The following is a 27,384-nucleotide window of genomic DNA, read 5'->3' as shown; positions in this document are numbered from 1 at the left end:
ACGCGACCACATCCAAACGCAATGCGAACGCTGCTGAAAGCCTGAACGCATCACGAACGCAACGCCAACGAACGCGACGCCTCCAAACGTCCGTCTGAAGCAGCCCTTAATCCTGGGTGGGACTTAAAGCGGACCCAAACCAAACATTTTTTTTAATTCAAGATATTTAGTTGCACCGCTCTGACACATACAAAGATAAACACTCCAAGCCTATGAGCATTTCAGGGCATGCTTTTCACCCTTCTCTTTTCATAACTAGGGTTATACAGGCGGCAGCCATTACTTCTGAGCTTAGTAGGAGGTTTAAGATCATGGGTGTGTTTGTCATCAGCTACCCTCCCTCACAGGGGCGTCGTTTATGTGACATCTCACACAAGCTGAGATCACCTCCCCTGTGACATCATCAGTAGCAGCCTGTGTTTGTTTTTTATCTCCACCAGTCTGCCGGATTCTCTCCCGGCAATATGAAAGGAAGGGAGGGGGTTCCGCCAATAAATGTAAAATATTTTATATTCGTCATGTAGCTGAAAAAAGGCTGCCATTTATTATAATTTAGAAAATACATTTTTTGAAATCTTGTATTTTTAATTTGGGTCCACTTTAAGTCCAATTTCAAGCTGCATATATTTGCATAAACCCAGAAGTATTTGCTTCTCTGATCACCCCTACTTATTAGCATAGCCTTGACTATCCCAATGGCAACTGCCACTATCAATGTTCCTGTGAAAGCCTGCAGTAAAACAGTTGTCAAGTTAAACATCTTTTACTAAAATATAAAGCTACGAAGGGGGGGAAAAAAAAAAAAAAAAAAAAAAAAAGTTAGTTTGAGGTTATAATTTAGCCATGTAAGCAAATCTTGTCATTCTAAATATAATGGCAGTTCCTGAGCACCGGCCAGTAAGGCAAGTGCTTAGGTACACCAAGTTGCGTGCCATTATTTTGCAATTTTTATAAAAAACACAAAACTAACTTGCAAAAAAGTGTTTTATATTTTGGATTATAAGTAGTTTAAAACAGTATTTTTTTATTTGTATTAAGGTTTAGAACATTTAGAGGCCTAGCAAATTACAAGGCGAACCTTCAGAGTTTTTTGGTTTCTACTTTTTGGTAGTTTTAAAGGTTTGGTTTTACTGTAGTGAACAGACCAAAAATAGAAGTCATTTCGCCTGATTGGGCGATTGGACTCCTATTTCCACACCTGTTCCTAAAGCCCCAGATCTGTATGGGGCTTCAGTTTCTGGACCTGGATTGGTAAAGAAAAAAAAAAATTCATATTCTCCGTTAAAAAAAAAAAAAAAAAAAAAAAAAAACCTAATTAAAAAAGGTTCAGCCCAATTTAAAAATACCCGCATGTTACAAAGAAAAATAAAATCATAAAATTCCCCCCCCCCCCCCATCTTCATACTTTGGATTCTGTAACATCCGTATCTCCCACACCACCATTTGGCGCTGCAGAGAGACAAACTAGAAATTCATCTTGTGAAATGGACACAAGATCCAGAGCTCCATTGTTTCTTCCAACACTCACATTGGCCAAGTTCTGGCCTACAAGACCATCTCGACCAGTGGCTGAAGAGGGACATGAACTTAGTGCACTACTTTGACCGCCTGAGAGGTGGAGAAAAGGATCCTCTTCAATAGTCTGCCTAGGAGTGGGCTGCATATGTATTACAGGTGAATCTAAACCTCCTCCAGCATCAGAACCTGCCAATATAGATCTCTCATTTTCAGTAGGTGTAACCTTCTCCACATCTACCCCAGCTCCTGCATCTGTAGAACTGCAAGTTTCAAGGCCATCCTGTGAAGTAGGCAAACATAGGTCATGTCCTCCAGAACCTGGATCTCCTGAGATGTGGTTTAAACATTCGTCAGCAGTAGGTACAGATGTATTGAGATGGTTCCTGGTTTCAGCACTACCTAGATCTATGGAAATGTCAAGCCCAGATCCATTTTGGACAGTGGGAGCAGATTTGTATTGTTCTCTAGGTTCATCCAGCAGATTAGGCACAGGTACTTCCAAATCTGTACCTGGATCTGCCAAGGCTTGTGCTCCAGGTTTATCTTGTGTCATGGATGAAGATTCCGGATGGTTCTGGGTTCTTCTAATACTTGGATTTGATGTACAGAGTACAGATTCCTCCAGATCTCCCCCATTGTCTACACTTCCTGGTTCTGATGAGTTATGGCGCACACGTCCATCTTGGGTCATGGATGAAGATTCAGAACCCCCTCCAGGTTGCTCATCATCGGTAACAGTTATAGATACACCGCCAATTATTCCACTACCCAGATCGTCTGAAGCATGGACTACAAGTTCATCCTGAGCAAGCACCACATGCCCACGCTGGCGAATCCTCAGCTGGCCAGGCAACAGAGGGTCTTCCTGTGATGGGGACACATCTAGCATGCTGGAGGAAGCGTCATCATAGCCGGCAGGCGCGTAGTCCGCCACCAAGGAGGGCAGCTCCATAGAAGAGCCGTGTGAAGGTATGTACCTGCTTCTGTACAAAGGCACGATTTGGGGGTCATCTTCCTCAACAACTCTATGTTCTAGCAGAGGTTCCTTAACTTCACGGGTCTGCCAAAAAACCACAACCCAGAACAGGTGGTCAGCAAACACCTTCTACATCAACATTACAGCAGTGACCCCCTTCCTTCCAGTGAATTCAGGTAACGCAATAAAAAGGACAACTGAAGCAAGAAGGACATTGAGGCTGTCATATTTATTTCCAGTTACATGGTAGCCCTACTGATCTATATGGCTACAGTGGTGTCTGTATTACACTAGAAATAAGCATGCAGTTAATCTTGTCAGATCTGACAATGGGTAGGATTCAAAGCATTTTCATCTGTTTAACTGTTTTCACCTGATCTATGTTAATTATATGTTTTGCTCTTTGGGAGCTCAAAAAAAGTAAGGTAATAAAATGAACATTGAAATAAAGCTAATCAGGAACAACTTTGAGTGATTATTTTGGTTGAAAATGTGCCGAAAGGTTATTTTTATCAATTTGGTGATAAGTCACGTGAGAAGTTTTGTGAATGGAGCCCAATGTCAGAAACCTTTGATCTGCTGCATGCTTGTTCAGGGTCTATGCCTGAAAGTATTAGAGGCAGAGGATCAGCAGAACAGCCAGGCAACTGGCATTGCTTAAAAGCAAAAATATGGCAGCTTCCATATCCCTCTCACTTCAGCTGTCCTTTAAAGTGAACATTAGCTTCAAAGGAAACATTATGCAATTTCTAGTTATGGAGGACTTCTACAACAGGCTTCATACTTCACTCACTTCATAAATGCATTACTATAGATTAAAGTGAACCTCCGGACTAAAAATCTACTCAGGAGAACTGAAAAGGTTCGGTGTTAGGGATGCTCATTCGGATTCCGCGGAAATGCAATTTCCGAAATTCCGATCGGAAATTGCATTTCCGCATCGGAATGCGGAAATCAGTAATGCAAGTGCGTTAGGCGGACTTCCGCCGGAAATCGCGGAAATTCTGCCCGACTTTAACATTGATTTTCTCAAAAACTATAAGGTCTTTTTGAACACTTTTTTTGCATCTTGTTCACAAGATTGTTTAATAAACCCCGAAAATTTGCATCTGCCTATTTTCTGCATTTTACATTACAGTAAAAATCCGCCGACTTTAGCGGTTAATAGCAAAGCCCCCGTAAGTCCTACAAACACCAAGTTTTCAGAGTTTATTAAACAGAATCTTCTGAACAAGAAGCAAAAAAAGTTTTCAAAAAGACCTTATAGTTTGAGAAAATCGATGTTAAAGTCGGGCAGAATTTCTGCGATTTGCGGCAGAAATTCCGCATTGGAATGCGGAAATTGGTAGCGGAAAGTGGAATCGGTATTTGGCAATGGCGGAATGCGGATTTACCGCGGAATCGGAAATTGGCATTTCCGACCATCCCTACTCTGTGTGTCTTAACACTTTCACAGCATCAGAACTTTGTTTCTTACCAAAGCATCATTTTTAGCTGCATTTTTAGCTAAGCTCCACCCATCAAAAAAACCTGCCCGGGCTTTTTTCCCTGATGCTGTGCAAGGCATGATGGGATTTCCTATGTTGCCTAGCAACTGGGAGGGGTGATCAGCACACAGGACAGTTTGAACTGTCTCATGCTCCCTGCTACCTTATGTCAACCAAAAAGATGGCTGCCCTCATGAAATCAAACATTTGCCTGTTCTTTTAAAACAGGGTGGGTAAGAGATTACCCATCTATTTTAATTAACATAACGAATGTAACTTAATAACAGTATGTTTGTTTAGGCTGGAGTTCCTCTTTAAGGCCCATTCAGAGAGAAATGCTAAACCACACAGTATATTAATCCCATGTTTGTAAAGCATCCAATTACTCTGTCAAGTGGAATATGAGTGGAGCACACATGGACAGGACCGCAAATGCAAGGTCACGACCTGCAGCATAAACATTGGGAGAACCTGCAGAAGTACCAGTAGATGGGTTGTGATAAAGCAGATAGAATTAACACGGTCAGCGCATCCTGAGCGGATGCACTTACCGCACAGTTTCTGCATGCGCTACGTTTGTCGTAGTGTGAACAGTCCATTACTCCACCTCATGCATAACATTTCCACCATCACACCTTTAAATCTATACAGATTAAGCTAGCTGTTAACTGATCCTCATCAGATTTCACCATTACAGAGAGTCCATAAGATGCCACAAAGTCCACTTTGTATTTCTATAGCACTGAGGTCTTCTGCAGCACTTGTCAGTGACATGACTGTCTCTGTAAAGTGTTTCAGAAGCGGCTGTACGGTCTCTGTGTCCATGCTCAATCTCATTAGTAGTTTGTGGAGTTTCCCCAATGTAATGTCCGTACTACAAGTACAATAACAGATTTAAAGTGATCCAATCCTGACAGAAAACCATCAGACACCCAATCCTCTCAGGGCAGTTTCTAGGGTATGCAGCTCCCAGGGTGAGGGTGTAAAATGGCCCCCCCACTTCCTATCTTGACTCAAGCACACTGTTGCAATGAGGTAGCCAGGCGTGCCCCCAGTATTAGGTAGACTGATGCAGAATCCACTCCAGAATAGGTATTCAGAGAAGCCCCCAGTATTAAAGGGAACCAGACGCGAGTGCGAAATGAAGGCTGCCATATTAATTTCCTTTTAAACAATACTAGTGGCCTGGCAGTTCACCTGATCCTGCCTCTCTAATACACTTAGCCATAGACCCTTAAGCATATAAAGATGGGTACTCTGACTCAGCACAGGTTTTGCTAGATTAGCCATATGCTTGTGCCAGAGTTTTGACTCAGACACTACATATGCCAGAAGATCAACAGGACTTCTAGGCAACTGGTATGGTTTACAAGGTAATAAATATGGCAGCCTCCAGATCCCTCTCCTCATGGCTTCCCTTTCAGCAGCAAGATGCAGCCCCCCACTCAGTATAAGCAACTAGATTCACTGCACAGTATAGAGAGCTCCACCAATATAGGTAGCCCCCACTCCATATAGGTAGCCAGAGAGCCTCCCTTACCCCAGACAGCCTCCAGTATAAGTAATCAGACCCCCCCTCACATAGGTAGCCAGAGGGCCTCCCCCCCCCCCCATATAGAGAGCCAGAGACCCCCCCACTGCTGGCAGCCATGGAACCCAGAGAAGATACAAGCACATGTCTGTGCTCCCACCCCCACCGCTGTGCCCCAAGCAGTTGTCCGTCCCTAAAAACTGGACTGTCCTTTCTACTGCAGTAGATCATGACAATCACTGCACTGAAGAGCCCTGCTTTATGCCAGGGTGTGACTGAAGATTTCCTACCCCTCCCCACCTTTAATTTGTTGGGGCCACAAACCTGTACAGTTTCATGTCAGGGGCATTGCTAGCCCCAAAGATCAATGGCATGTGCCCCAAATGTCCCCAGGCAGAGTCAGCTGTGGTGCCTCAATGGTGGGCATGCTGGGATCTGTGTCAATTGGGGGTATGCTGGGTGCTTCTATGTGGGCATATTGGGTGCTGTGATGCCTTTATGGGGGCATGCAGGGGAGCTGTGGTTCCTCAATGGGAGGCCCATGGGAGCATGTGAGGGGGTCCAGTAGATGGTCAGGGAATGCTATGGGGGAACTGCCAGATAACCTGGCAGCAGGCCAGCCCACCCAGCAGAAAGCCAGACCAGCCAGCACAGAAGCCAGGTAACTGCCTATATTATAAACTGCATTTTTGGGGTCTTTTGGGGGGTTGTATTAATGGAGAGGGGGGCTCCATGCAACATTTTGCTGGGCAGGCCTACTTAGACTGTGGTTAAATTCATGTAAATTTGGCTCCACCCATGCACACCCACATTCTGGTGCATGGCCACACCCATTTTCTGGCTGGAATGCGCAAAAGTGCCCCAGATCTCTTGGGAGCCTGCCAACGCCCCTGTTTCATGTGCAGCTACAGCCACGCAACTAGCCATTCATCATTATAGAGCAGGCAAATGGTATGCCAACAATTCCAGCTTGCATGCAGCTAGAAAGCTTGGATTTGGACCAATCAAAAAAAAAAAAACAAAAAAAAAAAAAAAACACATGAAGCTCCCCTGATTGGCCCAATTTCAAGGTGCATAGAATTTACACAGAAGCCACAATCAGCATGTCATTGACTGACTGACTGAATTCCATGGTAAATGTGAGGTGCTGATTGTATCTAGAAGTTGCGTACCTCAGTTTTACACCCTCCTAGATTCAAGCACCATGAAGAGGAATACTGAAATGGAAAGAGTTTAACAAAAATTAAAAAAAAAAGTAACATTTTTGCAGCTCTGCTATCAAAAAAATAAAGCGTTTAAAAAACAAGAATCCAAGGAAGAAAAGGTTACGTGTATATTCAATAGGTTATAGACAATTACCTAAGGCCTGGGGAGGGGGGGGGGGGGGGTAGTTACTTGCCTAAGGGCCCATTTCTCCTTAGTCTGCCCCCTACGTCTTCTTCCACCACAACTGACAACGTGACCCAGATATCTGTCAGTGTACTTTCTGGTCCTAGCTCCTCCCACCCAACCCCTGTAGGACCCCCAATCTAAACTGAAACCCATAGGAGGCAGAAGCATTCTGGGCAATATGCCCCCATACTGGGGCACATCTACTTGGCTACCTATACTGAGGGCACCTATACTGGGAGCGTCTATAGCTGGCTAGCCTATATTGGGGACACCTATACCTGCTACCTATACCATGATAGCTATATTGGGGGGCTGAGGCACCTATACCTGGCTACCTTTACTAGGGGGCTAAGTAGAGCATTGCAAACAATGTTGAGCCCACGTGAGGGGTTGAGGGGTGCAAGTTTTACGCCCTCACCACGGGAGCAATTTAGTTTAGAAACTGCCCTGAAATTAAAGCTTAGTTTCTAATGCGCACTTTGCATCACACACAGGGGAGACATGGGGAGGGGTCTTATACTCAAATCGGCTTATACTCACCATGGGCATGCTGATCCCTTGTAGTGTAACGCCAATAGTGACATGTTCACCAGCGATCAGTGTTGACGCTAGGGTCACATAACATTTGGCGACAAACTAATTTTTGTATTGAATTTAACACAACCTGCGGAGGATTCCTAAAAAAAAAGAAAAAAAAAAAAGGGCACCGCACGGTTGGCGACAGGACAGATGTATAAATGCACATGGTGAGGGTACATTTATACACTATGGAAGCAGCGGCTGACTCAGCAGATTCTACAGATTTCAAGCTGAAATGGATTGGGAATTGGCCTGTGGTGTTTGGGCAGATCTAATCAAATTCGATCAGAGATTTGTCTTGATGGAATCTGCCCATCACCACTAGATGTACGGCCACCCTTACATTTGTATTACTGCAGGTTGAACAGCTGCAGCTCAGAAGTCTCCTATGTTGCCGTCAGTTACAGTCAGGGGCGTAGCAATAGGGGGTGCAGAGGTAGCAACGGCATCGGGGCCCTTGGGGCAGAGGGGCCCCGAAGGGCCCACCCTCAATTACAGTATTAGCTCTCTATTGGTCCTGTGCTCATAATAATCACTTCTACAGATACATTGAATAGTGGTAATCATTAACAAACTCCTCCCCATCCCCTTCTTGCACCTCTGACACTGGGGTTGCCATTGGCAGGTTTTGGCCCGCCGTATCAATTGTTATGTATAGAGTGCTTGGGGGGCCCCATTGTAAGACTTGCATCGGGGCCCACAGCTCCTTAGCTACGCCACTGGTTACAGTAATAGAAATCTGACATTACCGACAGATTTTGGACTATCCCATCTTCTCATAGGGGATTCTCAGGGTTTTCTTATTTTTAAAAGCACTTAATGAATGGCAGTTGCTCCGTCCAACTGCCAAAATAGTGTACAACGTGCAGGGAGGCTGGACAGCATCTTTGTATTAATCATTTTCAGGGAATGTCTTTATAAAGAATAAAGGCCATGCTGAGAATCCCCATGAAGAGATGGACTAGCCCAAAATCTGTCACTCCTGTCAGATTTCTACTGCCTACTGTAACTGACAGCAACATAGGAGAAGAGTCATCTATGGCTCATTTTACTCTGGGAGAAATGTACTTATTTGAATGTGTTTTAAATGTTAAGATGTTTGCGATTGTTCCTCTTTAAAGGAACTTTAACCCAGAATTAAACTTCAACCCAATCAGTAGCCGATACCCCATTTTCCCAGGAGAGGAAGAAAAAAAACATTTTTTTAAAAACCCTTTAAAGGGACTGAGCGACCATTAAAGTGGACCTGAACTCTTGCACAGGACAGAAGGAAAATCTAGAAATGCCCCCTGTGTGTATTTAGAGAGTTTAGCCAGTCTAATTCCCCCTCATCTGTGTCTAATCACAAGTTATAATTTGATCTCTCCCCTGTGTCAGCTGACTGCCACAGCAAAAAAGCTCATTTGGAAGTACAGGCTGTTAACTAGGAGCATGAATCAATGCTTTTTCACCTTATCCAAGTTATTTTTTTAAGCTCCCAAAAAGCAAAAATATAGGGTACAAAAAAAAAAAATATATCGAAATGACGTTAATCAGGAACGACAGTGATTATTTTGCTTGTAAAATGTGCTGAAAGGTTATTTTATTAATTAGGTGATAATTTATGAGAAGTTTTGTGAATAGAGCCCAATAGGTCTACTTCCATGAATCAGGTAGAAGTAGAAACTGCAGATTTAGGTTAGGATTTGTGCCAGCTGTAACGAAAAGAGTTTTGTTTGATTATTATGCTGTTGCGTATCTTTTAGAGCAGAGAGGAAGTTCTGAGTTCAGGTCCACTTTAAAATCTGCACTTACCTGGGTCTTCCTCCAGCCCCCCAAAGCCCACAGGATCCCTCAGTGTCCTCTGGGTCCCCTCTGGGGTCCCGCTGGTGGCCCAGTTACCCTTGTCAAGTGGACCCATCGCCGTAACCGTCCTGCAGGTTCTCAGACTGGCCTGCGCAGGACGGTTATGGCGACTGGCACGTGATCACGCCGTGTGCGAGGACAGGCCACAAATATGCAGTTGCGCATGACTTTGCCCAAAGTCGCCAGCGTCCCTTTAATTTCTCAAATAGATCAGGGTGGTCTGTATGGCTGATAGAGGAGACCCCTCCCAGTGTGATGTCAGGGTCATGGCCCTTGCTGCATTGTGGGAAATAATGGCAGTTTCCACCTCCAAACAAGCAGTTTATCTCTTTCTATGGGACAGGACTAAATTCAAAATTCTACAATTGCAAACAGTGACTAAAATGTATAAATGACTATCGTAACAAAAAAAACAAAAAAATTAATTTTATTCACTGATCGTAACACCATGAGCAGAAGACATCAGATGAACTGTTGTAAAAATAATGCAATGTGAGAAGATGAGAGATCACTCACCTCATACGCAAGGCATATAATGGTCAGTCCCACAAGCATAGCCGATATGATGATCCCTAGTATATAGGCCTCCATGAGAAGGTTCTCTGTAAGAGTATAAATGGGCTCAGGATTAGATATTACAATGTATCCATGTGCAATGTGTGGTCATGTGACACATACAGTGTTCATTGCAGGTAGTCATGTGACATGTAGTCTATGCATGAGCATTGCATGCAGTCATGTGACATGTATAGTCTAAGCATTGCGTGCAGTCATGTGACATGGTCTTAATCCCCATTCTGTGTCCCCCTCACACCCTGGGCAACAATTACTAAGGCTTCTACAGCAGAAAGATCGATCTTTGGCACACGTTTCAGTTAAAGCCCCTAGGCATTGGTTTGCATATTGATATATGCTGCACACAATATGCAGGAATTATATGCCTTCTTGTGCCCACAAGAGAGGAGACTTAGCAAGCAGACTTCATGCTCGATTAGTCTATTCTGTGAAAACTCCTCCCACATCCCCATCAGTACACAATAGATAGGGTATGCACTAGTTGGGTGATTTGCACTGTGCTCAGCCAATGCCAGCCTGTGTCCAGCAGTATTTTTACCCCTTTCCCCGCTGGTGGGTGGGGATTGTAAGAGGAGAGGATTTCCCACACCCTTTGCAATCTGACCTCAGTCTGAGATCAGCCGCTTGCTTCTGGGGAGAATTCTGGCATCTTATCAAATTATGCCACAAAGCTGACAATTTTTTGGTAAATAAAAAAAAAAAAAAAAAGTCTTAGGCTCGGTCATAATGTGTTGGTTCCATAACATGCTTCTTTTAACACCTTCCCTGTCTCAGGGCCGTATCTACTAAGAGGCACCCGTGGGCCGGTGCCATGGGCGGGTCCTCGGGGGGGGCGGCCACCTATAGTTCATTTATTTTTTTTTTTATTTATTTATTTTTTTCTATTCATAAAAAAATTTTTTAATTTTTTTTTTTTGCTGAGCGGGGGGGGGGGGGGGGGGGGGGGGGCGAGCGGCGGAGAGGGCACTTACAGATAAGGGGAGCTCGCTCACCCCCGCCCTCCAGCAGAGTGGCTGCGGCCGGCCAGGACATAATCCTTAACTCTGCATGCCGCCGCCTGGTCTAGTGACGTCACTAGACCAGGAGGGGGCATGCAGAGTTAAGGATCTCGTCCTGGGCCTGGCCAACAGCTGCCACTCTGCTGGAGGGCAGGAGCCCGGGAGACACGCGAAGGAGCCGCTGGCAACTGCAGCCCAGCTACCCAGCCAGGAGCCAGCTCGCCCAGCCAGGTAGGTACCCAGTCAGCCCGCATGCCCAGCCAGGTACCCAGCCAGCCCGCTGCCCAGCCAGGTACCCAGCCAGCCCGCATGCCCAGCCAGGTACCCAGCCAGCCCGCATGCCCAGCCAGGTACCCAGCCAGCCTGCTGCCCAGCCTGACAGGGCCTGTCTATGGAATTGATCTCTCAGGCTATGGGATAGCTAGATGCGACAAACTTCTTAGGCCTCGTTCACATCTACCTAGCACGGATGGACGTGCGATCCGAACGCAACGCATACAATCGCACGCCATCTGCGCCCCTGCCCGCTGTGCTGCTGACCCCATCCACTGACAGTGATGGGATCAGCTCTGTGCTTCTGGGCAAAATGCAGGCAGCAGTAAGCAAGCGCTTCCTAGAGCATCGTACTGCTGCGCAGCGCAGTAGATGTGAACAGTAGAAGGGCTGTCTATTCCCTTCTGCCATTCCTGCGTTTAGCACATCATACGCGCTTCCACAGACGCACTGAAGCGCGTATCATGTGAACGAGGCCTTAAAGGACACATCCAGGAAGCATAAAAAAAAAAAAAAAAAAAAAAAAAAAAAACACCACTTTGGGGCTTTCTCAAGCCCCTAGCAACTGCCCTGTGCCCTTGCCGCAGCTCTGCTTCCCGCCGGTGGCCCGGGGTCCTCTTCGGCCTACTTGCGCTCACAGAGTCATGCTGACGTCATCCAGCCTGTACTGCACAGGCGCAGTAGTTCTGCACCTGCACAGTACAGTCCGGATGACGTCAGTGCGACTCAGAGTTGCACGTAGGGGAACAGGAGCCACCAGAGCTGCGGCAAGGGCACAAGATGGCTGCCTGGGGCCCCTGGTAAGTAGATTTTTTATTTTTATGCTCCTCGGACCTTCCCTTTAAAAGGTGTATAGATCTTGGCGTATTGTTCCTTGCTAATTGAACTGTTTCACCCATGCGATTCCTGAATATTCATCAAATTATGACATCATGTAGAATTATGTATATATCAAAGTCTAAAGGGACATTGCCTCTGGGTTTCTTAAGGACAAGCATGGTGAATGGCCCCGTTGACTTATGGTTTTATGACCAGGTGATGTTCTGGCTTAGCTGTAGTGTCTCCCCCTATGAAGTAGGAACCAGGTATGGGAAAGGACGGCTGTCATGGTTTGACTATCCTAGGGCAGAACACACCATTCTTGCTAGTGTGTGGCTGGCTTGGACATGCAGAATATTTTTTTCCCCCCCCAAGTGAGGCTGGGAGCTTAAAGAGGCACTCTACACAACACTTTCATGCTCATTTTCATGTGATTACACTCACGAAATCACAGTACGCATCTGATTACTGTTGCTTTAGCGGCAGGGATAACGGATACCAGAGCCAAATGGCTCTGGTAAAGACGGAATGTGCGGGTAGAGAGTTAAAAGCAAATACCGCGCCTCCCGTTTACCGCGTCGATATCAAACCTGGACATATTGCGCTGCGCATGCAGTTATGTCCATTCTGCTCCCCCGTGGCCGTGCAGTGATGTCACAGGACAGGAGCGCTCCTGCGTCTTGGCATGCGCGCTAATTGGAGACGTGGGGAGCAAGCACACTGTCCTGTGACATCACTGTGCAGCCACAGGGGAGCAGAACGGACATACTGCGCATGCACAGCATAGTGTGTCCGGGTTTGGAGCTTCTAGGAACAATGGCACTAAATGTAGGAGAACGGCGAGCGACTGAGGGGGAAAGGGAGACGTGGTAACTATTTGCTTCGGCTATGGTATCTTTTTTGGGGGGGGGGGGGGGGGGCTGCACTACATGGTGCCCTTGGAATGGGAGGGGACTTCTACACATGGAAGAGGGAGCTGGACAGGACATGGAATGAGAGGGGCCGCTGTTCATGCGGGATATACATGATGGGGGCTGCTGCACATGCAAGTAGAGAAAGAAGAACATTTACTTAAAGGGACACCGAGCAGTGCAGAAACTATGGAAAGATGCATATCATTTTAAAGCTCTCTTTCTCCTCTTTCCAATGATATATAAACCGCCGTCCTACATCTTTTAGTTTTCGCTATTTTCTCGATTGAAATTGCAGCGTCCGCAATTTCAATCGCGAAAATAGAAAAAACTAAAAAGGCGTAGGGCGGCAGTTTATATATCATTGGAAAGAGGAGAAAGCTTTAAAATGATATGCATCTTTCCATAGTTACTGCACTGCTCGGTGTCCCTTTAAACTTTTACTCATTGCATAATTGGGTTCCTTACATATAGTTTATAGGGCACTCCTCAAGCCAAATACTTTGTTTTTAATACCCCAATTCCCTATAAACTAAACAAGCCTTGCCCACAGCTCCTCCAGCGAATAGGCACTCTGTGACCCATGTAGCAACGGGTTATGGGAGCTCTGTCTGGGCAGGAGGAGGAGTTACTAGCCAGAGATTTCAGAGGCAGAGGGGAGGAGAAAGGAGGAGAGGGGAGTGAAGCTTTCTTAGGTTGAGGGTTGGAGATGCAGAGCAGCTTGACTATGTAATGAGGACAAGCAGAACATGGCTGCTCTCATTGTATCACAGGAAGAAATCATCTACTGTTGAAGCAGTTTTGCAGCTAGATATGCTGTGTAAACTATCTAAACTTTAGATGAGATGTAAACTAGTTACTGGTTTTAGTTTTTCATCTCGGATCCACTTTAAGAGGCAATATTCATCTGGCCTTGCTTAGAACAGTGAATGCTGAATGAAGATACAAAAACTATACACTAAGGCTGCTTCCACACAGGGACGTTACAGGCGCACGTTAGTGCGCCTGTAACGCTCCCCCAACGCACAGCAATGTAACACAAGTGGGCTGTTCACACAGCCCACGTTGCGTTACATGTAACGCTGCACGTTGTCCGGAAAGTGCAGCATGCTACGGCGTTAGAGCGGCTATAGCACATGCTCAGTGGGGGGCGGAGAGGAGGCGGGGAGAGCCAGCTACAGTAGCCGAGCACATGGCTACTTAATATTCACTGCACTGGCGGCTGCTGATTGGCTGGCGGGACCACGTGATGCGGAGTGTCTCGCTCCGCATCACGTGGTCCCGCCGGCCAATCAGCGCCACTCTAGGAGACCTTATAGGGATAGAGCCGCCTAACGCGGCTCACTCTACCGTCCTCTCTTGCAGCACCATACGTTGTGTTAGGTGCACGTTATGCGACCTTAACGTGGCACCTAACGCAACGTCTTGGTGTGCAAGAAGCCTAAATACACACTAGTCACAGAAGCAACATGGAGGAGCAGAGCACAAGAGCTTACGGTCCAAGTCGATTTGCAGCCTGAAGCGGTGACTGTCCGAGCTGACGGGGTTGTTAATCTTGACCTCGATAAACTTTGTAGCGTCGTCCCTTTCTACAGACTTGACCGTTAGCGTCACACGTGAGTCTTCAGCCTCGAATCTGGGAGGAGGTTTTGCACCGTCCACAAACCAGTCTATAGAGATCTCATCTCCTGATAGGTTAGCCGTCAGAGTGATGTCATCACCCACAGATTTGCCAATAATATTTACGCCAAATATGCGCACGGGATCTGGAGAGAGACATGCAGAAGGTCACCAACACAGATGCATGGGAATTTATCGGTAATTCTTGCATATTCAGCGATCAGTTAAGTCAAACTCCATTCTTTTAGGACCATAAGCACCCCTTCAATTCAGCTAGGAAAGATTCATATTTTAAACTCTCCTGGTTTCTGTAGGAGGGGGGAAAAATGCAGAGCAACTCAGTTACTGCAGTTGTGGAAAATAAGCTCCATACAGGAACCACCCTTCTAACTTGTTACTCATCCAGAAAGGAAGATACCTGGTCCTTCCAAAAACAAATCACAGATTCCAGGCTTTAAAGTGGGATTACACTTAAACCACCTTAGCGGTATGGATGAGCTCAGCTCGTCCATTACACCGTGGTGGATTGCTCAGCCCCTGGTGGGTCGTTTTTTTTACAATTTTTTTTTTAAAACACACAGCTATTACTTTGCTAGCTGTGTGTTTAATTTGATCACCGCCGCTACGTGCCACGGAAGAGGGCCCCTCCCGATCCTCAGTGCAGCCTGGCCAATCACCACTAGGCGGCGTTATGGGGTGGATAGGGAGTCCCCAACGTCATTTTGATAGTCACCATGGCGATGAGGGAAGCCCTAACAGAAAATCCCGTTCAGCGCGGGATTTCCTGTTGGGTATGATCGCCGGTGGCGATCAGAGGGGTGGGCAGGATGGCACAGGGAGTGGGGAATCATGTAGCTGGCACTAGGCTAGCTACATGAAAAATAAAAAGTTAAAAACCACCCAGCGGCTGGACGCCGCAAAACAATAGAACGCCAGGGTGGTTAATTCTCCTCTCGGTTTGCTTACTAATTACAAGTACATAAATTATTAATTTGGCAGGCAATTGACCTTCCAATTCAATAAGTATTGGATAAAAACCAGCAAGAGCAGGTTTGATCGATGAAATAATTTTTAGCGGATATTGGTCGAATATTGATCTGACATGCAGGGAAATCTCTGGGGCATATATGGTCGATTGGGTGTGTGGCAGTAACGGTCTGCAATAAAACATGGACAAAAAACGGACACCACCCGCCACTCTCCCACCAAAAGTTGTATGCCAGTGCATTTATATTTTACCCATCACACCATCCTTCCACATTCAGGCCTCATGTGACTACCAGCACGTGTGATGTCACACACGCACATGCTATAACACCAGCAGCCACATGGGGCGCCAACGTGGAAGTATGGTGGACACTCAAAGGACAGTGATAGGTGAAGTATAAATACACAGGCACATAAATATCTGGGAGGACATGGCGTCAAGGCAGATTATAATATGAAAAAAAAAAAAAAAAAAAAAAAGGCTGAAGTCGATCAGGAATCGGTGTGCAGTCTATAGACAACCAACAGATCTCTACGATCAGATTTGATCTGCCTCTTGATCATTGCTAGATGTATGGGCACTGTAAGTGATAATTTGCCCTGCAGCCAGTGAAATCTGTCAGGTTCAGTGAAGTGCAAGTATGCATAAATTGTAAATTATGCATTTCTTCCTTGGGTTTAAGATTTTAATGGAGAAATGTAATTTGGAGTACATTCCCACTTTAATAGTGCAAGCCGGCTGTAAACTGAAATTGAAGGGAATTTTTAATTTAGAAAGTTGCACAGAACTGAAACTTTTACAGCATTTTTTGGAGGAAACTAGTAAGAATTCTTCATCCAAGCTATACATGTCGGAAGTATATTCAATATTGAATCCTCCTTACCTAAGTTTTTCATTCAAAAACATGCAGTCATCCTAAAGCATCCTTCCAAATAAGAGGTGTCTGGGTTCCACATATGCAGCAGCCATTCTGCGCAGTCCCTTGAGCAGGGGGAGTGCGCAGTTGTGCATGTGGCCGTGGTCTTGCATGCGCATGCAAGGCCACGACAGCTAGCGCCAGTTAAACAAAACGGCCCAATGGCTAGTCCTTAAAAGGGATGATCAATGATATGCAAATTTTTCAGAGTTGTTGCAAATAGGGTTTAAATTGTTTGGTCCATTTTCAAACTGCTTGCAATTCAGGGCATGCGTTTGATTAGTCTACTCACCATACCTTAAGGTGCGTACGTACACACATGTGACTATAGTCGTTTGAAACGATTGTTCCCCGATCACTTCAAACGACGATAGTTTAAAAAAAAAAAAAAAAGAAAAACAGCCAATGACCATTAAGTCTAATGACGGACAAGCTAGATCGTTAAAAACGAACGATCTAGCTTGGCAGATTTTTTCCAACGACGATCGTTTGCAAAAGTAGTACATCGTTGGAAAACGGTCGTTTGTACTAGGTTTGACATGCGCATTTCGCTATTTCTCCATGGAACTTTTCATTTTTATGTGCAAGCGCAATAGTTGCTTTTACATGATGTAACGTTTGTTCTAACGATCTGATCGTTACACACCTTTAAAAGCGAACTTTACTTAGGTCGTTCACAACGAACGATCGTATGTGTGTACGTAGCTTTAGACTGACAGATTTGGCTATAAACGGAACTGTATAGTATCTCCCAATGTTTTTAAGATCTGAAAGCAGGACTCTTACCTGTCACACCCCTAGTTAAGCATACCACATGAATTCATAAGCAAGATATTTAGCATTCAATTCACACCGGCCCTAGTTTCTGGACATTTTTCTGCAATTACAGGTGCAATCTGCGGGACAGTTGCGAAATTTAAAAACCACAGGAAGTTCTCAAATGGGAGATCGCAAAGCAAGCCACATTGCACCACATTTTCTATCAGATTTGCATGCATTACCAATCATTTAAAGAACTAATACAGCACAAAAAAAAAACCAAAAAAAAAAAAAAACAGCAGTTAAAAATCTGACCGAAATCTGACAGGTTTTGGACTAGTCCATCTCCTCATGGGGGATTATGAAGGTTTTATTGGTTTTCAAAAGCATTTCCTGAACGGCAGTTTAACGTCCAAAATAGTAAGATACCAGCCAGCCTCCCTACTCACTTGCACACTATTTCGCCACTTAGACTTAGCAACTGCCATTCAGGAAATACTTTTGAAAAAGAAAACCCTGAGAATTCCCCATGAGGAGATGAATGCATCAAAAACCTGTCGGTTCTGTCAGATTGCAGACTGCGTTTGCGATTATGCTAAGAATACAGGGCACCACGATTGCCTTGTTTATCACAGTACCCTCGCGATCAGCAAAAAGCCTGCGCTCTGAAAATCAGATCAAAGCGCATGCAGGGTGGAAGTGCCCTAAAAACCCAAACACCTGACATGCTGCATGCTTGTTTAGAGTCTATGGCCAAAAGTATTAGAGGCAGAGGACCAGCAGGATAGCCAGCACTGACTGGTCTAGTGACTGGAGATAGTCAATAAGATGAAAATAGTATGCAAAAACAAAAAAAAGTCTAAAATACCGTATGCTTTATTTTACCCCAAGTTCACTCAGATTCTCACACGTGCGGTAATGTTATTCAAGGACCACTTTTGCAAAAAAAAAATAAAAAAAATTGCATGCGTATGCATATGTTTAAAGTGAATGGGATCTGCATCTAAAAAAATAAATAAATGAAGCAAATACTTATCTAAGGAGAGGGAAGGCTCTGGGTCATATAGAGCCTTCAGTCTCCTCTCAGTGCTCTCTATCCTGTGCTGCCTCCCCCACTGAAAGGGTATCTGGAAGTCTTCGGGAGCCGTGTCCTCCTGAAGACGTGTGGTTCCATACTGCACAGGCGTGAGCGTGCAAGAGAGCGTGCTTGCGCAGGCGCAGTACAGGGCCGCCCTTCTTCAGGAGCACTCGGGCTCCCCGAAGACTTCTGAAGCCTCCTTCGGCCGGGTAAAGCAGTATTTGACTAATTTAGTCAAATACTGCTACTGGGCGAGCCAGCACTGGAAAGAGGGGACCAGGAGAGGAGCCGGAAGGTTCTATAGGACCCAGAGCCTTCCCTCTCCTTGGGTAAGTATCTGTCTCATTTTTAAATGCGGTTCCCATTCACTTTAAGATGCAAATTTGCCTCAGTGTAAAATACACCATAAATTATTTTCCCCATGTTGCTGTCACTTACAAAAGGTAGTAAAACACTCGAGGGCCCACTTCCACTTGCGCTGAAACCGGGCTGAATCCGCAGAGTTTACCCGCAGGCGAATTGAACAGGGAAACTGCCATAGAGAGTAATGGAGCCGCCGGCCGAATCGCTTGCACTAGCGATTCGGTCGGCTTTTCCATCCGAATCCCATAGCCCTGCATGACGCGGCTCATGGGATTAGTCAGTGTAACCGCAGATCCAGAAGTGCCACCACACATCTCGCAGACTCGTGCGGCTGCAGTGGAAACGGGCCCTCACAGATCTGACGGGTTTTGGACTAATCCATCTCCTCATGGGGGGGGGGTGTTCTCTGAGTTGACTTGGTTCAAAAGAACTTACTGAACAGCAGTTTCTCAGTCCAACTGTCAAAATAATGAACAGATGATTAGGAAGGCCAGCCAGCATCTTTGTATAGTTTTCCAAGTATTGCTTTTGTGAAGAATTAAGGACATCTGAGAATTCCCCTTGAGGAGATGGACTAATCCAACACCTGACAGACTTCCTGCCTAAAGGAGAATATTATAGCTCATTTTCCTATGGGAGAAATGTACATTATGAGTATGGATTTTTAGGTTTCACGATAGTGGTTCTTTAAGGTATTTACCCAACTAGTCCGTCATTTTACTTCTCCATGTGGTATCAGCATTAGTGAATTGACAAAGTTTGGTAGAATCAGTAATGTGGCAATACTTGGTGAAATGAGAGCTTTGCATGCAAATTTATGCAGCTCGAAAATGGACCAATTGATTCCAGTCAAGGTGTAATTCAGTTGGTCGATTCTCAAGCCGCATATGTCTGCATGCAAATTGTACAGAATTCTGAATCAACTTGATATTTGCATTTCATTGACCATCCCTCCTAGTAGACGACAGACCAGCAGGAGCAGCATAGAGAAGGTATAAAGGGCGGGCACAGCTTGACTGAGGTCTGAAGGTGAATGCAAGCTCACCCAAATATAGAGTCACCCTTTAATTCTAGGTTCTGCAGCTGTGGTTCCTACTAAAGTGAACCAGAAATGAAAATCAAAAAGATTTTATACATACCTGGGGCTTCCTCCAGCTCCATCCGCTCCAATCGCTCTTACACCACCGTCCTCCGCTGCTACGAGAACCGGGTCCCCGATTTTCCGTCAATCGGAGCCAATCTAAGCGTAGGAGAAATGCGCTGTTTGTGCATCTCTGCGGCAGCCGCTGGAGAGATATGTAGAGGGCGCACTTCTCCAGCGTAGCCCGGCTCCAATGACGTCAGTGACGGGACCCGGTTCTCATAGCTGCGGGCAGAGGACGGCAGCGTGGGGGCGATCTGAGCATATGGGGCTGGAGGAAGCCCCAGGTATGTATAACATTTTTGATTTCACCGTCTCTGGTTTCCTTTAAACCCCTGGAAGACTCAGCAAGTGTAGCCAACAGTCACATCAATGCCAAGATACACGGAATAGATTGCTAGCCCCTAGGCACTTCTGGGACATTGCAACCACTCTCCCCCTGAAACCAGCTTTACTGGCCTCTTAGAGGACAACTGCAGTGAGAGGAATATGAAGGTTGTCATATTTAGTTCCTTTTAAAGTGGACCTGAACTCTTGCACAGGACAAAAGGAAAACAGAGAAATGCACCCTGTATGTATTTAGGGGGAATTACACGCTAAACTCTAATCTGAATAATCACAAGTGTAATTTGATCTCAGCTGTGTCTGCTCAGCAATCTCTGCTGCAGGAAGTAGACTGTGCAGATTGATTGCAGGATTTGTAGGAGCTGTAACAAAGAAATGTTTTTTTTTCTTTAAAGGTTATTATGCGGTTATGCATATTTTAGAGCAGAGAAGAAGTTCTGAGTTCAGGTCCACTTCACACACCAGTTGTCTGGCAGCCTAGATCTATTTGTCTGATGGAACCATTTCCAGACTTTCACACAGGAGGATGAGAGACAGCACTGCATTCTACTAGAAGAGAAATCCACAGTGTATTATTATTATTATTATTATTATTATTAATAATAATAATATTATTTAGTATTTATATAGCGCCGACATATTACGCAGCGCTGTACAGTATAAAAAAGGTCCATGAACTGTTAACCCACTGTACCCCTACCCCACCCAATCTCATGTCCCACATACCCCTTGCTTTAGCAATGCCTGTATTAAAGCTTGGTCATGCCAACAAAACCATCTTTGATTTGATTTGTGTTTAACACTCTCAGTTCTGAACTTTTGATCAGATTAGCTGCATGCTTGTTTCTGGTGTTTTCCAAACACCTGATCTGCTGCATGTTTGTTCAGGGTCTATGGCTTAACCAGCCGGGCGGTATGGACGAGCTCAGCTCGTCCATCACCGCCGGAGGCTGCCGCTCAGGCCCTGCTGGGCCGATTTTCATCAAATAAAGAGCAGCACACGCAGCCGGCACTTTGCCAGCCGCGTGTGCTGCCCTGTCGCCGCCGCTCTGCGGCGATCCGCCGCGAGCAGCAGCGAAAGAGGGTCCCCCCAGCCGCCTGAGCCCAGCGTAGCCGGAACAAAAAGTTCCGGCCAGCGCTAAGGGCTGGATCGGAGGCGGCTGACGTCAGTACGTCGGCTGACGTCCATGACGTCACTCCGCTCGTCGCTATGGCGACGATGTAAGCAAAACAAGGAAGGCCGCTCATTGCGGCCTTCCTTGTTTATTCTGGGCGCCAGAGGCGATCGGAAGAACGCCTCCGGAGCGCCCTCTAGTGGGCTTTCATGCAGCCAACTTTCAGTTGGCTGCATGAAATAGTTTTTTTTTTTTTTATATAAAAAAAACCCTCCCGCAGCCGCCCTGGCGATCTTAATAGAACGCCAGGGTGGTTAAAGAGAACCCGAGGCAGGCTTCTGACAATGCAATCCACGTACAGAGGCTGGGTCTGCCTATACCGCCGAGCCTCTGTTGCTATCCAGATCCAAGTTCCCCCTGCGCTCTGCTATCCCCCATAAATCACAGCGTGCTGTGTTTACATCTGTACTGTCACTCTGCATGCTCCCCCACCTCCTCCATAGCTCCAGTCCCGCACGCGTCCCTTCCCTCCAATCAGCGGGGAGGGAAGGGACGCGGACAGAGACCGGAGCTATGCAGGAGGCGGGGGAGCGGCAGACTGACAATACAGAGGTAAACCGCCCGCTGTGACACGCTGCGTGTCGGCAGCGCAGCTGTGATTTATGGGTGATCGCAGGGGGGGGTCTAGGGAGCATTGAAATAGCAACAGAGGCTGAGCAGTGTAGGCAGACCCAGCCTTTGTATGTGGATTGCATTGTCAGAACCCCACCTCGGGTTCTCTTTAACCTCCTCAGCGGTATGGACGAATATATCCGTCCATCACCGCCGGAGGTCGCCGCTCAGGCCCTGCTGGGCCGATTTTTACAAAATAAAAAGCAGCACACGCAGCCGGCACTTTGCCAGCCGCGTGTGCTGCCTGATCGCCGCCGCTCTGCCGCGAGCAGCGGCGAAAGAGGGTCCCCCCAGCCGCCCGAGCCCTGCGCAGCCGGAACAAAAGTTCCAGCCAGCGCTAAGGGCTGGATCGGAGGCGGCTGACGTCCATGACGTCACTCCGCTCGTCGCTATGGCGACGATGTAAGCAAAACAAGGAAGGCTGCTCATTGCAGCCTTCCTTGTTTATTCTGGGCGCCGGAGGCGATCGGAAGAACGCCTCCGGAGCGCCCTCTAGTGGGCTTTCATGCAGCCAACTTTCAGTTGGCTGCATGAAACAGTTTTTTTTTTTATTTTAAAAAAACCCTCCCGCAGCCTCCCTGGCGATCTTAATAGAACGCCAGGGAGGTTAAGGTTTTAGAGGCAGAGGATTAGTAGGACTGCCAGGCAACTGGTATTGCTTAAAAGGGAATAAATTTGTCAGCCTTCATATCCCTTGTTACAGTTATCCTTTAAGAACAATTTTGGTTTTCCGAAGATGTGTATAGCAGAATATAGGCTCTTACTCAGCACACGGATGGTGGTGGAGGATAACAGATGTCCACCGCTGGCGGAAGTGTACCAGACCTCATACACACAGGTGTCTTCCTTCTCAGCGTGCGTCAGAGTCCAGCATCCGCTGTGGAGGTCCAGGGAGAGCCGCGAGTCTGAGAAGTTAGCGCTGAAGTCCAAAGCGGGATCGGGGTTAGCGCTTGCACGCAGGTGCTGGGAGAAGCCAGAATTAGCGCTCGCACGAAGGCGGTGGGAGGATCCAGGACTGTACGCATGGTGCTTTTCACAGTCTAGGGATAGCAGCTGACCACGCCCAGTGTCGTTGCAGTTACGGACCAGTTCCAGGCGGCCCTGGGCAGGCGGACAAAACATGTTGCAGAGGGTGATGTTGTGTCCGGTCTGCACGTAGATCGGTGGGGTTGGGGATAATGCATCTGAAGGGGTGACCAGATACAGAAGGCCTGAGAGAGGAAGGAGATACAAGGCTGTGCTCAGATTACACCAGCTAAGATAACTGCATATCTACACTGCCTGGTACTACACTATCATTACAGCAAGCTCTGCAAGAGCTCTTTTCCACTAGCAATCGCAAAAGGAAAAACGCAAGCAATTTTGACTTTTCATCAATTTTGCATTTAAAGCGGATCCAAGATGAAAAACTATAGCAAGTAACTTGTCTATATATCTTATCTAAAGTTTAGTTTACATAGCAAATCTAGCTGCACACAGCTTCAACAGTTTGATTATTTATCCCTGTGATACAATGAGGGCAGCCATGTTCTGTTTGTCACAGGCTGAGGGCTGGAGATGCTATCAGCTTGCCTGTGTGTAATGTGACAAATTCAGTCCCCTCTCCTCCTCCCTCCCTCTGCCTCTGAAATCTTTGGCTAGTAACCTCCTTCTGCCCAGACTGAGCTCCCATAAGCCCTTCCTACATGGGTCTCAGAGTGCCAACGCACTGCAGGAGCTGTGGGCGAGGCTTATTTAGTTTATAGGGAATTAGAGTATTAAAGCAAAAACAAAAAAGTATTTGGCTTGAGGAATGCCCTATAAACTATATGAAAGGAACACAATTATGCAATGAGTAAAATTTTTTATCTCGGATCCACTTTAACATGAAGCACAAATGCAGGTAAAAGCACTCCAAAAAGCTATTGACAGAAAGTCGTATTGCTATAGTGGAAAATACTTTTCACAATTCCTATGTTAAAATAGCAACGCTAGCGATTTAAAAATCACTAGAGTTTTGCGATTTGAAGCAAATCACTCCGTGGAAAAGGGCCATAAGAAATCAGCTACTTGCCTAAAAGAAAAGTAAGGCAGGGATCACATGAGCACATAAAACAACTGTCAGCAATATATAAAAGTATATAACACATGGGGCTCTATTCTCAATGATTTACTGCATGCGGAAATGCACTTGCTGTAAATTCCTGACTGAAAAAAAAAAAAACCTTGAAATTTACCGCATGCGTAAAATTTTACGCATTACCCGCATGCGTAAAAAATGCGGTAAAAGTCCGCAAAAGTCAGTAGTTTCCGCAAAAAAATCAAAATTCACAAAAAAACAAAAAAAAACCCCTCATTTCTGACTTAACTACCAAATTTTTTTCACCTACTAGTACTTGGTGATAGATTTCGCTTCCCATTGACTTAAATGGAGTCTGGAGCCTTGAGTGCTGTTTGCTGGACTTTAATTTTTTTTGGACAAGTTTTTTTATGCCACTTTTTTTCCGCATGGTTTCCGCATGTTTACTATGTAATTACGCATGTTTCCCAAATTTTTTTTACGCATTGTTCCCGCATGCGGGAAACATGCGGAACATTTTTAGTGAATGTGGAAAAAATGCAGAATTTATCACATGCAGTAATATAGCGGTAAAAAAAATATGGTACTTATCCGTTAGCATCCGGCAGGTGACGCTAATTACTATTCCCCCTCCAGGCCGACATGGATAGTAGGGAAAGATGCAACTCTGGTGGAGTTGTCGCCACCTAGAGGATGCGCCCGGCTAACTGATAAGTACCAAAAATCTTACCGCATGTGTGATTGAGAATAGAGCCCATGGAGGGGGGAAATAAAAGTACCGATTTTTCCCCTCTCACATGGGAAAACCGCAGTTGACACTACGCCTACACAACTGCCCATAGAGGATCATTACGTGCGTTTTCACATTTGATTTTTCACCCTGGAAGACACATACTGATTAGTATTGAGGAAACTAGCATGCAATTCCCTGAAGTGTGATCCCTGCCCGAGTCTGAGCCAATCAAAGGGAATTTCCATGAAACGTCCAAATCAATATGCAAATTGTCCAAGTACAGCCTATACAACTTTACCAACTATGGAAGATCCAAGAGGGGGTCCTGTTGCTCCTAGTGCTAACTTTAAAAGGCGACTGGAAAGCCACATGGAAAAACCACTGAATACCGTGGAGTGGGGGATGGTCAATAAGATGCAAATAATTCCAAGTCAATGCAAGGTTATGCAAAGTATATGCAAGTTTATGCAGATTGCAGAAGGACCGATCCAATTCTACCTTAGTGGAAACTTTACATTTCTTTAACCAGACCTACTCACCATACAGCTCCTCTATGCAGACCTTCGTCCCTACCTGACAGGCATCACTGTGCTATGGAGGGAGGCCACATTCCTGACCCCACACCTCTTCTGTCCTAGATTGCCTTCCTAAAGCTAACCTGGGAGATTCTTAGGGGGAAAATGTAGCTTCTTACCTTGGGAGAGGGAAGCCTCAACATCTTCTAGAGGCTTTATCATGTCTCTCCGTTCCAAGCACTGGGACCCCAAAGGTCATATGGAGCTTGCCTGCAACGCACGCCTTAAACCTGCCACTTGACGACATAAAAAGCTGCGCCTATTCAGCTCCATGCTAGTGCGCAAGCTGCCTGTGCTGTGCAGTGTAGGTATGCTCTATCTACAAGCCTGGGGGTCTCAGCATTGGAATGGCAAGGGGGGAGGGCGCAGCTAGATGCAGACAATCTTAAGCAATTCCACCTGCCTCTACCCTATGGATGAGTTAATTGGGCAAGTTACATTCTCATACAATCAGCACTGTACATAGTTCATGGGACAAAGTCAGAGGGTGGAAAAACACAGGAAAGTTAATGGTGAATATATTATTACCATTATATATATTAAGTACCACCTGGGCCCCTTGGGCTCCAGGGCCCCATAGCAGATGCTATGGCTAGTGCTATGCCCCTGCACAATGTGACAGCTTCCCCTTGTCCAACATGAAACTCCAATAATTCATCACTTTGACACATTGCCAAGCCTTGCTCATTCAGGAAGGCAATGCTGTATGTTGTAGTGTGATTATTAGTGATGGGTCGTTCGCGAACGAGCTGGCTCTAAGAGCCGGCTCTTTGCTGCGAACGACAAGCGCCGGCTCTCAGTTTTGAAAGAGCCGATGCCTCAGCTGCCCCACACAGCTCTGGTTTGCTGTGTAATAAAGGGTGCTGAGGGGTGCTGAGGCATGCTGGCAGGGCCGGCCCTAGACTTTTTGCCGCCTGAGGCAAAATTTGGGTGTGGGGGGGGGGCACCAAGCTGGAGGGGTGGCGGGCAGGAAGGGGGTATTGGGCCTAGCGGTGGGGAGAGGTTCGGACCCCTCCCTCACCTGGGTCCCCGATCTGCGCTCCCCTCCAGCTGAAAATAGTTAAGTTCCAGCGTATAGATAAGAGGCAACGGGCGGGGATCACTCACCTTTTCCGCATTCCAGCGAGCGCTCCACTGACGTCACTTCCTGCAACGCCGCCCACTATCAGTGGAGCACTCGCTGGAACGCGGAAAAGGTGAGTGATCCCCGCCCGTTGCCTCTTATCTATACGCTGGAACTTAACTATTTTCAGCTGGAGGGGAGCGCAGATCGGGGGACCCAGGCGAGGGAGGGGGGGGGGGTCCGACCCCCCCTCCCAACGCTAGGCCCAATACCTCCTTTCTGCCCGCTACCCCTCCAGCTTGGCGGGCGGCCCCCCACCCACGGACAGGCGAGTCCGCCCCCCCCAGATGTGCCGCCTGAGGCAAATGTTTCACCCCGCCTCATGAGCGGGCCGGCCCTGCATGCTGGGAGATGTAGTCCTCCTCGTGCAGCCTGTAGGAGTGTATGGGACAGAGCAGAGCAGTAGCAGGAGGGATTGCCCGAGCGAGAGAAGCAGTCTGGAGTTGTCATGGAGACGGGGGCGGGGCTTTTAGGCCTCTTGCACACTGCAAGGAATTCAGATTCAGATTCCGCTTTTTAATCTGTTTTTACTTCAGATTCAGATTCAGATTTGCAGTTTGCCCCTTGCACACTGCAAATCTGAATCTGAATCGGAGGTAAAAACTGATTAAAAAGCGGAATCTGAATCTGATTTGCTTGCAGTGTGCAAGAGGCCTTACTCCGATTCTGAGTGTCGTCTAGTGATATTTAATAAAGAGCCGATTGAGAGCCATAAGAGCCGGCTCTTTAATGGGAGCCGATTCAGAAGAGCCGATTCTCCAAGAAGAGCCGGAATTCCCATCACTAGTGATTATAGAAGGCAGCAACGTTACTTTAGCACCCTCTATAGATTGTGAGACTCCTGATCGCCCCTCAGTACGAATGAATGACGCTATAAATAAACGCAGCAGATTCCCCCATCGTACCCACTACCAGCAGCAGCGCCCGGCCGGCCATCAGAGCAGGAGGCGGAGCTACACAAACCGATACAATTTATCTTCTCCAGAAGTCCG

At 46.5% G+C, this 27,384-nt stretch overlaps 1 protein-coding gene across 1 annotated transcript; it reads right to left on the bottom strand.

Annotated features, from left to right (window-relative positions):
- Window positions 1–1,399: 1,399 nt before the first annotated feature.
- On the bottom strand, window positions 1,400–27,384 carry LOC137545298 (uncharacterized). The gene is made up of 5 exons (XM_068266413.1): window positions 27,298–27,384; window positions 22,667–23,113; window positions 14,402–14,671; window positions 9,845–9,930; window positions 1,400–2,578 (listed from the first exon to the last, which is right to left on the bottom strand). Exons 1-5 carry the CDS (start codon window positions 27,326–27,328, stop codon window positions 1,400–1,402), a joined length of 2,013 nt encoding a protein of 670 aa, XP_068122514.1. The 5' UTR covers window positions 27,329–27,384.

This window comes from Hyperolius riggenbachi, chromosome 2, assembly GCF_040937935.1.
Source record: "Hyperolius riggenbachi isolate aHypRig1 chromosome 2, aHypRig1.pri, whole genome shotgun sequence".
NCBI lineage: Eukaryota > Metazoa > Chordata > Amphibia > Anura > Hyperoliidae > Hyperolius > Hyperolius riggenbachi.
Note: the sequence above shows the minus strand (reverse complement) of the source record. Positions and strands in the feature narration are given on the sequence as shown.

Bases quoted from the DNA above. Each gene is read 5' to 3' on its own strand.
- LOC137545298 (XM_068266413.1), bottom strand. From the start codon at position 27,328: ATGGCCGGCCGGGCGCTGCTGCTGGTAGTGG. The intron at 23,114-27,297 runs GTACGATGGGGG...TTCCTCTCTCAG, and splicing joins GGCGCTGCTGCTGGTAGTGG to GCCTTCTGTATCTGGTCACC. The intron at 2,579-9,844 runs GTGAGTGATCTC...GTTTTTTGGCAG, and splicing joins TTATATGCCTTGCGTATGAG to ACCCGTGAAGTTAAGGAACC.